This window comes from Triticum dicoccoides, chromosome 4A (genome assembly GCF_002162155.2).
Source record: "Triticum dicoccoides isolate Atlit2015 ecotype Zavitan chromosome 4A, WEW_v2.0, whole genome shotgun sequence".
NCBI classification, from domain to species: domain Eukaryota; kingdom Viridiplantae; phylum Streptophyta; class Magnoliopsida; order Poales; family Poaceae; genus Triticum; species Triticum dicoccoides.
This window is the reverse complement of record NC_041386.1, coordinates 710867303-710883019: the sequence shown is the minus strand read 5'-3', so window position 1 is coordinate 710883019 and position 15717 is coordinate 710867303. Positions and strand designations below refer to the sequence as shown.

The 15717-nt window shown below is 42.6% G+C and overlaps 1 protein-coding gene across 1 annotated transcript; it reads right to left on the bottom strand.

The window, feature by feature from the left end:
• Positions 1-271: 271 nt before the first annotated feature.
• LOC119289831 (calmodulin-like protein 7) lies at positions 272-1188 on the bottom strand. The gene has a single exon (XM_037569039.1). The coding sequence runs from the start codon at positions 1084-1086 to the stop codon at positions 562-564; it is 525 nt and encodes a 174-aa protein (XP_037424936.1). The 5' UTR covers positions 1087-1188; the 3' UTR covers positions 272-561.
• Positions 1189-15717: the final 14529 nt, after the last annotated feature.

Sequence of the window (15717 nt, the reverse complement as noted above, 5' to 3'; positions counted from 1 at the left end):
AGGAGAGTCTATGTGCTGATAACGTGTTGTAGTATCAAAGTAAAAGAGACAAAAAAGAGACACGAATGATCTACTAGTTCCATTGCAATGTGGAGACCCACTTATATACAGGCTGAAGGGGTGTGTTGGGGAGACACCTCTTCCCCAACAGACACCTCTTGGGAAGTATCCCTCCCATACAATTGATCATATATTTTTATTTCTTAACACCTACCACCAAGAGGAGGAAGAGGGGGGTGCGGGCCCGATGGCGGCGCTTTGCCTCCCCTGCCGCCTGCAGGATCATCAAAGGAGTGGATAGGGGGAAAACTTGCTTCTTCACCCGACCGTTTTGTGTGATAAATACCATTTACAACGTATAATGAATCCACTCCAGCCAAAAACTGAGAACATGGACAAAGGCAGCCTCACCGTCTTTATAAAAGAGAAGAGTTGGTCGTTTCATACGTCATGTATTTGTATTTATGTATACAATCCACATTGAATCATTGGCATGTTAAAGTCAATTAATTATCTACAACTACTAATAGTGCCACAATGAACCATTCCCATGCAATAAAGTCAATCCTCACGACCGGCCGCGCCACCACGCATCATCTGGCTGAACTCCTTGAAGTCGACGCGGCCGTCGCCATTGACATCGACCTTGTTGATCATTTGGCGGCATTCCTCAACGGTGCGACCCTGCTTGAGGCCGAGGCTTGCCAGCACGGACCACAACTCTTCAATGGTGATGTAGCCGTCACCGTTCTGGTCGAAGACACTGAACGCCTCCCTCATCTCCTCCTCCTCGTCGCCCATGTTGCCACCGTTAGGCCCATCGCCTTCATCAAGGATGGAGCGATATAGTAGGCCGAACTCCTCGACGTCGATGCAACCATCACCATTGGTATCAATCTTGGCCATGGTCGCGTCCATCTCGTCGCCTGCAATGTAGATCCCTAGGTTCTTGAGCAACTCACTTAGCTCTTTCTTGGTGACCTGGCCGTCACCATTCTTGTCGAACATCTGGAAGACCTTCCTTAGCTCCGACTCATCCACCCGCTTGCTGCTCATGATTTCAGCTCTTGGCCGTTCTATTTGCATGATATGTCGTGCAATCGAACGTTCATGGGGGTTAATGCTGGAAACGATGTTGGCGAAGTAGTCGGTGATTGGTTTTGTTTCGAGGAGAATAGGATGTGTGGTGTGGAGGGAATAGCGGTGCCTCTTTGCCAAGAGAAGAGAGATGGAATTAAGGTGTGTCATAGTTCTTTTTTTGGCCATACTAGCTATTCTGGACACTCAATGCACACCTTTTTGTCTATTTCTTATCTCTCTTGTCTAAAAAAAGACAAGGTTTTTCTCTTACCTAAAAACTAGCTGAATGCCCGTGCCTTGTCACAGAGCAATAAATATAGAAATAGAGATATTAATCAAAACATAGTTAAAAAAATGAAAGCACCATTATAATTTACAACATGTATGATGATTGTGTTGCGACGAATATTGCCTTATACTTACCAAATAAGCAAAACACAAGTGACTTGTACAGTTGTACTTAAATTTCAAGTGCACATATATATAGATGTCATACACAATATATAAAGTGTTTATCTTGGTGGGGAGAAGGTGCCCACATTTGCACTTTGTATCAACCCACACGCAAGGACAAATCCACATGGTGTCGTACTACACCGTGGAACCTCCCTCCATATCCCCCTCCCCTCTCTCACATTGAATATTGCGTTGTCTATACCTAGCTTGGCTCTATGAGGTAAAGGATGGGCATCTCAGCATAGACGCTCTTAGAGCATCTAGAGCCGGTCGCTTCAAACCTGCCTCAAAAGCTCAGGTAGACGGACCGGTCACTGACTGGTAAGAAAAAAACCAACCCAGACAGGCTCCTGTTACCGTCACTAAACACTCGGGCTGACCGGCACCTCTCACATCGAGCAAAAATCTAGGGCGGGTATGAGGAGGCCCGGGCGCGTCCGCCACGTCGGACCAGACAGCCTGACCCCATCACAAATTGCATCAAATCTTCGAAGGCCACCAAACACACCGCTGACGACTCACAAGTATAGTGAATCAATCGTAGTTGTTTCGATAAGTAAGAGTATCGAACCCAATGAGAAGCAGAAGGAATTGATAAGCAGTTTTCAATGATGTATTCTCTGCAAGTGCTGTGAGTAGTAGTAAAAGAAAGTTTGGTAGTGTAGGATTGAAAGTAGGTCTCGAGGGGGTGATTAGACTACTTGACCAAATAAAAATCTAGCCTTTTGCCAATTTTAAGTCTTGGCAGATTTTAGCAACTTAGCACAAGTCAAGCAATCAAACTACACATGCAATTCTAAGAGTGTAGCAGCGGAAAGTAAAACATTGCATATGAAGGTATAGGCAAGGGTTTGGAGAAGGCAAACGCAATGTAGACATGGAGATTTTTGGCATGGTTCCGATAGATGGTGCTATCGTACATCCACGTTGATGGAGACTTCAACCCACGAAGGGTAACGGTTGCGTGAGTCCACGGAGGGCTCCACCCACGAAGGGTCCATGAAGAAGCAAACTTGTCTATCCCACCATGGCCATCGCCCATGAAGGACTTGCCTCACTTGGGTAGATCTTCACGAAGTAGGTGATTTCCTTGCCCTTACAATCTCTTTGGTTCATCTCCACAATCTTGACGGAGGCACCAAGTGACACTAAACCAATCTAGGAGACACCACTCGCCAAAAGGTAATAGATGGTGTGTTGATGATGAACTCCTTGCTCTTGTGCTTCAACTAATTGTCTCCCCAACAATAAACTCTCTCTCATAGATTTGGCTATGGTGGAAAGATGATTTGAGTGGAAAGCAACTTGGGGAAGGCTAGAGATCAAGATTCTTGTGGTTGGATTGGAATGTCTTGGTCTCAACACATGAGTAGGTGGTTTTCTCTCAGAAAATGAGTAGTGAAAGTGTGGGCACATTCTGATGGCTCTCTCACAAATGGAGAAGGTAATGGAGGGGTCTATATAGCCTCCACACAAAATCCAACTGTTACACACATTTGACCCAACTCAATCAGACTGAATAGAGAAACTCGGTGAGACCGATTTAGTTCAAAATGTGAACATTAGGAATCTCGGTGGGACCGATGAGATCAACTCGGTGGGGCCGATCGCTCATTTCGGTGAGACCGAAATGTTACGAAAAGGAAACAGAGAGTTTGCAATGCGAACTCGGTGGGACCGATCGCTCATTTCGGTTAGACCGAAATGTTACGAAGGTAAATAGAGAGTTTGCAAAGCCATCTTGGTGAGCCCGAGAGCCGTATAGGTGTGACCGAATTGATTAGGGTTTCTGGCTATGGCTATGTCAAATGAACTCGGTGGTGCCGGATAGATCAAATCGGCGGGGTCGAGTTTGACTTTAGGTTTTGGACATTTGTGGGAATGATAAAGTGGTTGAGGGTTTTGGAGCAATATCACTAAGCACTTTGAGCAAGTAGACCATTAAGCAACACCTCATCCCCTTTTAATAGTATTGGCTTTCCTATGGACTCAATGTGATGTTGGATCACTAAAATGAAAATGAAGAGTCTTGAGTCTTTGCCAATCTTTGTCCTTAGCATTTTTAGGGGTCCACATCTCTAGTCCATGCCATGCCAATCATTGAATTTTCTGAAACATTTAACTTGAATGGATATTAGTTCAATGAGCTATATGTTGTTATGAATTACCAAAACCACCCGAGGATTAGTTGCACTTTCAATCTCCCCCTTTTTGGTAATTGATGACAACATATAGATCAAAGCTTCGACAAATGATAATATTAATGAAATACATCATCTCTTTGAGAAGTATGTGATAAGCAAGAGGTCCCCCTAAATTTGTGCATTATTAAAATTTTTCTTTTGAATGCAAATGCACAATCGATTAGGATCATGGGTCACTCTTCCATGTCACATACATCTTGGTGGAGCGCTCAAAATGATAAGCTATAAGAAACATGCACTGATCACCAAGGACAAACATGATTGATCATAAACATATCATCAGGCAAGCACACATTAAAGCATAATATGATCAAACATATGATCATAAGAGTATCTCACACACAAGCACAAATATTGTAGCATGCAAACGATCAAAGCAAAAAGACCAAAGTAGCAAGAGAGGCAACAAAAAGGCAAAACGCTCTCTGTCTCGAAGGCTAATGATCTATACACTTTTTCCCCCTTTGGCAACAAGTTACCAAAAAGCTTGAAAATGCATAGTGCTATACGACACTCTAGGCACGATCTCCGGGAGCTTCTGAAGGGGTCTTCTGTTCGGTTGCTTCGGTGTGCATAGATGGCGTTGAGAGGAGTCTGTCTGCAAAAGCTTCAGCTAACGTGTGTGGATCTGGAGGAGTTGAAACTGGAGGAATCACTGAGGCAGTTGCTGCAGGTGCTGACATTGTTGCCCTGGTATCACTAGCAACTGGCACATCCGAATACCTTGGTGCCCTAGGCACTTGCTGAAATGCATCTGTTGTTGGTCCTTCATTCCTTTCTTCAAGCTCTTCCTCAAATTTCTCCACAGTTGATTGGATCTGAGTAACCTTCTATAGGATCGAAAGTATGTCTACAGGGGGGTGATTAGACTACTTGACCAAATAAAAACTTAACCTTTTCCCAATTTTAGTTCTTGGCAGATTTTAACAACTTAGCACAAGTCAAGCAATCTTAACACAATTCAAGCAAGCATGCAAAAAGTATATGAGCGGCGGAAAGTAAAGCATGCAACTTGCAAGAATGTAAAGGGATGGGTTTTGAGAGTGCAAACGCAATAGGAGACACGGATGTTTTTGTCGTGGTTCCGATGGGTGGTGCTATCGTACATACACGTTGATGGAGACTTCAACCCACGAAGGATAACGGCTGCGCAAGTCCACGGAGGGCTCCACCCACGAAGAGTCCCCAAAGAAACAACCTTGTCTATCCCACCATGGCCATCGCCCACGAAGGACTTGCCTCACTAGGGTAGATCTTCACAAAGTAGGCGATCTCATTGCCCTTACAAACTCCTTGGTTAACTCCACAATCTTGTTGGAGGCTCCCAAGTGACACCTAACCAATCTAGAGACACCACTCTCCAGAAGGTAATAGATGGTGTGTTGATGATGACCTCCTTGCTCTTGTAATTAAAATGATAGTCTCCCCAACACTCAACTCACTCTCATAGGATTGGATTTGGTGGAAAGATGATTTGAGTGGAAAGCAACTTGGGAAAGGCTAGGGTGGAGCGGTATATATAGCCTCCACACAAAATCTAACCATTACACACATTACACCAAACTCGGTGGGACCGAATTAGTAAACTCGTCGGACCGATTTAGTACATATGTGACCATTAGGCAATTTCGGTGGGACCGACATGTCATCTCGGTGGGACCGATATCATTAGGGTTAGGGCATAACGTAATCTCGTTTGGACTGATTACTCAAACTCGGTTGGACCGACTTTGGTAATAAGCTAACAGAGAGTTGGTGAGGCAAACTCGGTGGGACCGATTCGCTCGTCTCGGTGGGACCGAAGCGTTATGAAAAGGAAACAGGGAGTTTGCATTACAGACTCGATAGGACCGATCGCTCATTTCGGTTTGACCAATACGTTACGAAGGGAAATAGAGAGTTTGCAACCCCATCTCAGTGAGACCGAGATCCCTATCGGTGAGGCCGAAAAGACTAGGGTTTCTAGCAGTGGCTATGTAAAATGAACTCGGTTGCGCCGGATGGATCAAATCGGTGGGGCCAAGTTTGACTTTTGGTTTGGGACATATGTGGATATGAGGAAGTGGTTGAGGGCTTTTGGAGCATATCACTAATCAATTTGAGCAAGCAAGCCATTAAGAAACACATCATCCCCTTTTAATAGTATTGGCTTTCCTATAGACTCAATGTGATCTTGGCTCATTAAAATGGAAAATGTAGAGTCTTTGACTTTAAATCTTGAGCCAATCTTTTGTCCTTAGCATTTTGAGGGGTCCACATTCCTTATCCGTGCCATGCCAGTCGTTGAACTTTCCTGAAATATTTATCTTGTAATGGCATTAGTTCAATGAGGTATATCTTGTAATGGCACTTTCAATCTCCCCCTTTTTGGTAATTGATGACAACATATAGATCAAAGCTTTGACAAATGATAATAAGATTGAAATACATTATCACTTTGAGAAGTATGTGACAAACAAGAGCTCCCCCTAAATTTGTGCATTATTTAAAATTTGCTTTGGACTGCAAATGCAAAATGTGTTAGGATCATGGGTTACTCTTGCATGTCACATACATCTTGGTGGAGCGCTCAAAATGATAATAATTGAAATCATGCACTCATCACCAAGCAAAGTGAATGATCATAAATGGATATGAAGGATAATATCATTCAAGCACACATTAAAGTAGCATATGATCAAACACATGATCATCCAAGTATCTCACAAAAGACATAGTGTATCAAGCAAACACACAATAAAGTTCAAGCAAATAAAATGCAAAGAGAGGCAAAACAACACACACTCTCTCTCTCTCAGACTATGATCTATACATATTTCTCCCCCTTTGGCAACAAGTTACCAAAAAGTTAAAATATGCATAGTGCTATGCCTCTCTCAGGCTTGGTCTTCATGAGGTGGTGTAGAGATGACTCCAAGGATGAAAGCTTCTGTAGATGTAGCTGGAGCTGGTGGAGTGGCTGCTGGAGCTGGTGGCACTGAAGTTGTGGCTGCTGGTGCAGATGTAGTAGCTCTTGTATCTGGGACAGGCACTGCAGTAGACCTCTGACTTCTGGATACTCTAGTGAAAGCTTCTATAGTAGACTTGCCCTTCTTCTCCTCCACTTCCTCCTGAAGTTGCTCAACCACTGACTGAATCTCAGTTACCTTGACATCAAGATCATAGAATTTCTTCTCAATGATCCTCTCCAAGCTCTCCTGGTTTTGAGTCAGGGTGGCCAAGCCCTTCTCAATCCTGAAGGTGGATTGGATCAGATACCCAAGATGATCTTGTTTGCTCTTCAAGAACACCTGAGATGCCTCTTCAGCTATTGGCATCTTTGCAGCTTTCTCAGCCCTTGCCTTTCTCTCTTTTCATGTGCTTGCACTGAGGAAGGATCTTCCTCATTCATGACAACAATGTTGTCCTCAAAGTCTGGCCTGAGGGGTAAATGCTCCTTGTCCAACAGATATGTGCCTGTGCCCATCTTGGAGTTGATGAGCACCTGAATTTGTGGAGCGTACCCACAAGACCTCTTCTGATATGCAGTAGTCCTCTTGATTGTTTCCACAATCAGACTCATCACTTTGAACTTTTGAGGGACATCAAATATATGCAGCAAGTTGATGGAGTGTCCTCTTATCATTCTGTGATCTCCAGATTTTGGCAACAGAGTGTGCCTCAGAATGGTATTGATAGTTGGCAGCCCTGACAGCAAGTGCTTCACTGAGCCAAACTTGTGAGTCTCCAGGTCTACATTAGGAATATCCTTGTACATGCTTGCCATTGAGTTATGATCCTTCTTCTTCTTGGCACTAGTAAGATTGCACGTGCAAGGCACGTCTCGACCAATGCTCCATTCAAAAATATATGTATTACGAATCACACCCGCATAAATTAACCACAACAAACATGAATTCAAAGATCCAACTAAAGACACTCTAAGTGCTTGAAGATAAAGCTAGACACCATATTCATCTAGCTATCATCATGTATGTATTTTGAGCAACAATGAGAAGTTCTTCAAAGGAAGAACAATGGTGGCCATGCAGTCCAGTACAGCTGACAGAACATAATACAAGCAGAAAAACAATGTAAATGAATAGACAATTGGTTAAAGCAATGCAACCACAAATAAAGAGCATATAATGGTGGAGAAATGGAACATAATGTAATGGACTATAATGCCCAACCGTGTTATGAATTTTGTAGAGTAACTTCAAAAAATATTGCGAGAAAGAGTACCTTCAAATTTGATTGTGAGATATCATCTATTCTAAGCTGATAACAAGTAAAAATACATCGGGAAGGGAAAATAAAAATGAAGCAATAAAATTTTCTATTGCTATAGTCCAATAAATTTACTTGTATAACATTGTCCATCTCCTTTTGAGATGTCTTCACTTTATTCATATTCGTTATTGAAACATCATTTAGGTTGCTCTTTCGTCAACACACAACATAGGAGATCAATAATAGTTTCGCAATAAAACACAAAAAAGAAAATACACTTCGCAAGCATGTATCATATTACAATATATTTATAGTACTTACCGTGTGGTTCCCACTTCACTTCACTCCACAACCGCAAAACCCTTCTCATCTCATGGTGGCGCGAGAAAATGGTGACGAGCACCTCCTATCATGGTGGTGTGAGGATGAAGGCACTTGCTAGATGCATACTGAATCGAACTCTCCCCCTTTGATCTTCTCGAGTGCTGCCTGTTGTACTCCACTGCTGCCTGATGTTCCGTCCCCGGTCTCCCAAATGGATTCCCTCTCGCGCCATCTCATGATGGCCGTTGAGCAGGCATTAACATCATCTTCTACATCTGGCCATCCCTAACAGTTAACATCACACAAGACAAACAATTTGTGCACAATTCTAGCAGACATACAAATGCAGAAATTCAAGTTGCTATGGATTGAATTCACAGTTGATGCAGCCAAGGGAGCATACCTCTCAGCAAAGTAAATCTCAAGTACGTCTATTTTCATAGATATGACATCAAATCACATTGTTATATTTCACATAACACATGCTAGTTACTCTCATAACACAAGAAGTCATATGACTACAAAACACTTGTAGTTCCTTCTTTCATAGTAAACGCTGACCGAATTATAGTTGCCAACACTCATGCATCACGGTGGCAGGACTAACCCGTAAAATAGCAGGAATATCACTACTATTAAAATCTGTAGCACAAATGCGTAAAATAATCTAAATCCCTGACATTAAAGTGGCTATAGTACAGGAGACTTTTGATTTTCAGTAGAAGTGGTAGCAATCACACACGGAATATTCCTAAAGAAGGCAGAGATGAAGTAGCCCAGAGATAACAATTGGCCAACATGTAGAACATAATACATCAGAAAACTGAAGTGAGCACACCTGAATAGAGGAAGAGAAGTGCAACTGGGATTCCTTGCTATCATCGTGCCATTGCAAGCATGTACAACCACCATGTTGTGGAGCAAATCCTGATGATGGGAGGTGAAAATTAAGAACAAAAGGAGAACACCAATATTCTCTCAATATTAAACAAAATTCAGAACTCACCCATATATGCATCATGAACCTGGGGGATTGAATCTCTTGTTCATGCTGTAATGACAAATAGGATCATGCCAATGAGGTTAGAATTTGAGACACATCTTACCAAAGGAGGCGGAGATACAAGAGAATGTGCAGATATGTTTTGTTGATAACAACAAACCATAAGTTGCAGAGGCGAGAATATAAGGAATCATTCAGACCCAGAGAGAAAGCAGGGTCGTCCGGCATGGTAGGGTGAGGTCCGGTGGGTGAGGCGCCACGAGATCAGGCGTCGAGCGCGGATGGCGAGGTGGCGGAGAATCAGGGGCCAAACGCGTAGCGCGTCAGTTGACTCAGTGGGAGACGACGCGTGGGTGCCCGGAAGAAGGTGGCTCATGCGTCCCCGATGGTGGCTCGCGTGCCTGGCAACGACATGCATCTCGCGTGCCCCGACGGCGGCGCTCGCTGGTAGTGAGGGCGGCTTGTAGACCCTTGGGGATTTTCTCCCGTTCGTGATATTTGATATAGGCTGCGTTCGGAGAGATGGATTAGGTTAAGCGGCAAGCGGTAATTAAGGGAGGGAGGTTAATTGGTGGCAATTAAAGATTGCATGCCCTGCGTAATTGTAGTTGCCGATGGGGGCGTGGGGTCTTTTCCTCTGCGGTATGCGGTGGAGTACGGTCAGTCCATGTAAATTGCTAAATGCACACAGGGAACAGATTAGGTTAAGGCTAGCCGTTAGATTAAGTATTGTGGGCTTAATCATATGGTGGTAAGTAGTCCGTGTACATTTTGTTGGGTGTGTTTAAAAAAGATTATGTTTGATCTTTTATAAGTAGTGTAGATAGACATCCAAGTCATCTTCATGAGCTTCTGGGGCATTGATCAGTCTAGCCAACTCATCAACTGTAGACTGGTACCTTGTACCCTCTGACATCCATACAATTCTGCCATCTGGATAGAAATGAGCAGAGAGAGTAGAATTGCATGATCAGCTCATCATTCCACTTTGTGAGCTTCTGACCAACAAACTTGTCCACTTCACATGCCTTGAAGTTGTCATAAACACCTGGGAAGTGATCTTCATTCTCTCTAATGTAGGTCCAGTCAACCCATCTCATGTCACACACTATGGGCTTCTTGTCAAGCAGGATTGTCTCATAGAAATCTTGTTGTTCCTTTGTATGGAATGTGTAATCCAAAACAGTTTTCCTCCTGACAGCATATGGATCAGCCTTCCTCCACTGTCTCAGTCCTGCATCCTTCCTGATCCTCATGTCCTCTGCAACAGGATGTGCATCATTATGGTTTGGGATCTTTGGCTTTAGCTTCCTTAGCACTTGGGCTTCAGCTTCCTCTTCTTCAGCTTCAGGCACTGGGGCCTTGTTCTTCTCCTCGGCAGGTATGTTCCTTAGGTGTTGGAGTGGCATCTCCCATGAGCTTCTGTGCCTTAGGTGCTGGAGCGGCATCCTCTTCCTCTTCATCATCAGATCTCACCATTGAAGATTTTCCAAGTACTTTGGCTGTTGTTGTTCTTGCCCTCTTCTTCTTATTGTCCTCACCAGCTACCTCTTCTTCAGATTCAATGGTGAACTTCAAAGTTTCACTTGTGGCAACTTTCCTTGGCTTGGATGTAGGTACTCTCCTAGCCAGTGCCTTTCTGTTCATGCCTGGCCTAATTGATGCAGCAATGCCAAACTCTGTCTTCACCACCTTCTTCTTGGAAGTGGCCTCATCCTCAGCTGCAACATAGTCTTCATCCTCTGAATCAGACGTACTCTTCTTCCTTGTTCTAGTATCTGCCTTGGGCAAGTTACTAGGTGTGCTCCTGCTGCCCTCATAATAGCTGCTAGAGGGACTAGTGCCCTCACTCAACTGCTCTTGCTGTTCAGACCTATTCTGGCTGTCACTCTAGTCAGACCTGTTCTGGCTGTCACTCTGGTCAGACATCTTGCAGGCAAACTGTCAGCAGACCCTGTGAATAGGTTCTAGATGAGGTAGAGTAGATGAGCATCACAAAGTACAGAGGTTTTGCAAAAAAAAAAATTGAGTCAAAAAGCTTAGTTTTATTTCTCTACAGAGTTGATCTCGGAGCTTCCGAATTGACAAACTCGGTGATACCGAAGCAACACTTGGATCCTAAACTAGTGAACTCGGTTGGACCGAGTCATAGTTCGGTGGCACCGAGATTGCTAGGGTTTCGCAGAATCCTGAACTCGGTCACATCGATTTTCACGTTTCGGTCAGACCAAAAAGCGCATGTGCAATGGCCTAAGCTGAATCAGTGAGACCGATTTCTACATTCCGGTCGGTCCGAGATGAGTTCTGCGGAGGGCTAACCTTAAAATTTTCAAATCAATCTAGACCTAAGTAAGATTTAGCTTGATAGATTAATCTCATTTGTGGCAAGAAACATGGCATTGTCCTTGTGCTAGGAATCGGAGTGAAAATGACAGCAGAAGGGGTCGAACACGTACCCTAGAACAGCGAGTGTTCGCTACGGCGGCAACGGCGGAGCAGAATCCGTCGATGGCGGCAGAATCCAACGGCGAGAGGTCGTTGGCGGCGAGGATACGATCCGGAGACCCGAGGGGGCAGAGCAGGACACGCGCGGGCTGAGAGGATTTGAAGTAATTTCCAAAATCTCACCCATGGGTATTTATATCCTGACCCTGTCGGTGTGATCGAGTGGAACAACTCGGTGGCACTGAGATTGCAGAATCGCAAGCGGTTGCTGCAACTCGGTGTGACCGAAGTGTTCAAATCGGTTGCACCGAGATGTAAACATAGATAAACTTAGTGAACTCGGTTTGACCGAAATGGATTTCTCGGTCAGACCGAAATGCACAAAGAGGTTTTGGAAGTTTAAGTCTATGACGAATTGGGGACTCTGAGTGCTCTTCACATAGAGTGGTTCAAATCTGACTTGATCAAACTTTGTGATGTAGCATGAATAGAGTTTGAGATGAGAAAAGCATAGATAGCTAGAGAAGGTTCTTAGGCATTCTTATCCATCCACTTGGCAAAAGAAAAGGAGCCCAACAGACAAAGCAACAAGTGGATGTCCTCGAATGAGTAAAATATGCAACCAACATGCTCACGCAATAAGATGGCAAATGAAATATGTGGCAAAGCATGCACAAACAATTCTAGCATCTATCAAATAATTGGCGATGACTAGGTCATCTATATATGAGTATATTGACTTAGGAGTCAAATGAGAACATTTGATCATAGGTCATACTCATCATTTAAGCTCAAGTGGGGTTACCACTTCTATACCTACCTATACTAATTACAGACTCCCAAGAAATTACCAGGTTAATTAGAATTTATGAACCGTTCATCTCTGGTGGGACCGAATTATTATGGTATAGATCCACTCAATAAATCTTAGGCCAAGCAAAAAACAAGAGATGCCACGTCTCTACAGATTCCCTAAAAAAACTCCCACGATCCAACTCTCCCCATATCTCATGTATATCCCCCCCAAAAAAAACAATCTCACGTATATCTCCCTCAAGTCCAACTGCCTCATGGTTCAAATATCTCAATCTGTTAAAATAAAAAAAACTCCCACGATCCAACTCCCCCAATCTCTCATGTATCTCCCAAAAAAATATCTCACGTATATCTCCCTCATGATCCAAATCTCTTAATCTCTCACGTACGCATCTCTCTCCTGTTGTGATGGAAAAAAGAGCCAACCTGACCTAACTTACATGTATTAAAAGTCAGTTTTCAAGGATCCACGTTAATCCTAGGTCTGAGTTTGTTTTGTTGGGAAAAAAAGAAAGCCCACGTTGATCCCCTACATGCGACATCCGATCTCCTCTTTCTAGCTGCCGCCTCTCAACTCCTCCTTTCTGGCTCCACAACCCCCTGATCTGTTTGTTTCTAAATCATCAAATTAACTTATATTATAATCTGTAATGATCATGCTGCACACGTGAGGTACAGGTTAATTAATTATGCACCTTCATAACTGTGAGCGTGCGCATTGAAACCGCAAAATCCCCATCTCTCCTCATGCCGCGTGCCACTCCTCTCGACCACTCTGCCGCTCAACTGCTCTGCTATAACTTTATGATGCTCTTAACAAACATGGTCCTATTAATCGTGAACTGATTAGTTGTAGGGCTATTGAACATATTTACTGCAGTTTGGCGCAAAATCCTTCAGCTTAACCATTCCTACATGTACATTATCCTGCATATATACATCATTAAATGGCGTTCTGTTCAGCCTAAATGATTACTATTCTGTAAACAAGCACTATCTATGACACGTGTGTGTGCGAGCGCGCGTGTGCATGTGTGTGTGTGTGTGTGTGTGTGTGTGTGTGTGTGTGTGTGTGTGTGTGTGTGTGTCAGATTTCATTAGGTTCGAAGGAAGTTTACCTTACATACCATGATTGTTTTCTTTTCCAGATTACTGCTGCACACTCAGATTCATTCCCTTTCCTTTTTTCTTGACAAAACACAACATCACTGCATTTAAATTCAGAACATGAAGTAAAGTTCAATGAAACATGTAGGGAGCTAGACATGAGAGAAATAAAACAGCAAGATTAAATCATCTGGACATCCTTCAGACGACTGTAGTTTCATGATGGAACTAGGTGCACGGTTAAATATTTATATGCACATAATTTTCTCGCTCGATAATAGCAAACAACTGTAGTTTCATAGGCAAAGGAAATGAAAAAAGTAGTGCCCTATAACAAAGTAGCACCGGTCTTAAAGTACGCTATTACAGTGCTATATCGCACGATAGGATGCTATTAGCGAGACATTGTATACATTGATTTATCTAGCGAGACTATTATCAACACACTATGGCATTCTATCAGCAGCGCTATAATGCGCTATTTTTTCAGTCAGAAAAAGTATCCAAATTGCCGACTATTGATTTGATAGATTATTTATGCATCTGATCACAATGTTTCACTATTAGTTTTTTTAAGATACCAAGAAAGGTTGATTTTCAGTAACTTGATTGACACTACCCTTTTTCTGTTAGAGCTATTGCCACATGCCCACATGATCCTATGTAAAAACAAATTCCAGTTTTTTTCCAGAAGTTCCTCTTAGAGTTATCCTTTGAGATAACAAATAATTGTTTCTAAGTAGTTATCTTTCATATTCAACTAATAAGAGCTACTTCACAAATTCTTTTATTGAAAAGAAATTCCTCACGATATTTCATGGAAGCATACATGTTATGCTAATAGATCAGGAAAAGCCAATTGTGTCACTGTAACCTGAAGGTTTTGCCCTTACCTTAAATTATCAAAATTAGTTTCAGATTTACATAATGATCTGTTGATGGTACTGCATGTACTATATTTCCAATACATGTCAAGCATCAGAGTATATCCAGATCCAGCATGGATCTATTACTTTTTGTGGTCATGAGAGATCTATGTCTTACTTTATGTGTAATTCCTTTTCAAATTTCGGTACAACAATTCATCTCAAGCTTTTATGTCAAACATTTATTTACATAAGCAATAAAAAGCTGCCATAAAAGCGCATACTTCTAAATACAAGATCTGATATACATGTTTTTTTTTGCGGATGATATACACTCTCTCGATATACATGTTTTATAGAGATGAGTAAATGCTTGCATAAATCTGAATACAAGATCTGATATACATGTTTAATTTACATAAATGTGCATATAGCGTATATGTACTTAAGCAAAGAATGCTGAAATATAGGTGTACCAGTTGGTGAGACATACATATGAATTTACATCTTTAGTGTTTACTTTATGTTCCTTAACTGCTAGCCCGTGCAGGTGCACGGGTTGACGACTAGTTTACATAAAGCATTGTTGTGTTCATATCATTTGAGTTGCTTTAGCTCAATTCTTTAGAGTAAAGCTCCCCCTAGATGTGAGATCCCCCCTAAGAGGGATGAACTAACCTTGGGTTTTGTCGATGATGACTTCATGTAGGTGTTGAAGATTGATGTCTACTACGCAACCTTCTTCTTGTAGACGTTGTTGGGCCTCCAAGTGCAGAGCTTTGTAGGACAGTAGCAAATTTACCTCAAGTGGATGACCTAAGGTTTATCAATCCGTGGGAGGCGTAGGATGAAGATGGTATCTCTCAAACAACCCTGCAACCAAATAACAAAGAGTCTCTTGTGTCCCCAACACACCCAATACAATGGTAAATTGTATAGGTGCACTAGTTCGGCGAAGAGATGATGATACAAGTGCAATATGGATGGAAGATATAGGTTTTTGTAATCTGAAAATATAAAAACAGCAAGGTAACTAGTGGTAAAAGTGCGCGTAAACGGTATTGCAATGCTAGGAAACAAGGCCTAAGGTTCATACTTTAACTAGTGCAAATTCTCTCAACAATAATAACATAACTGGATCATATAACTATCCCTCAACATGCAACAAAGAGTCACTCCAAAGTCACTAATAGCGGAGAACAAA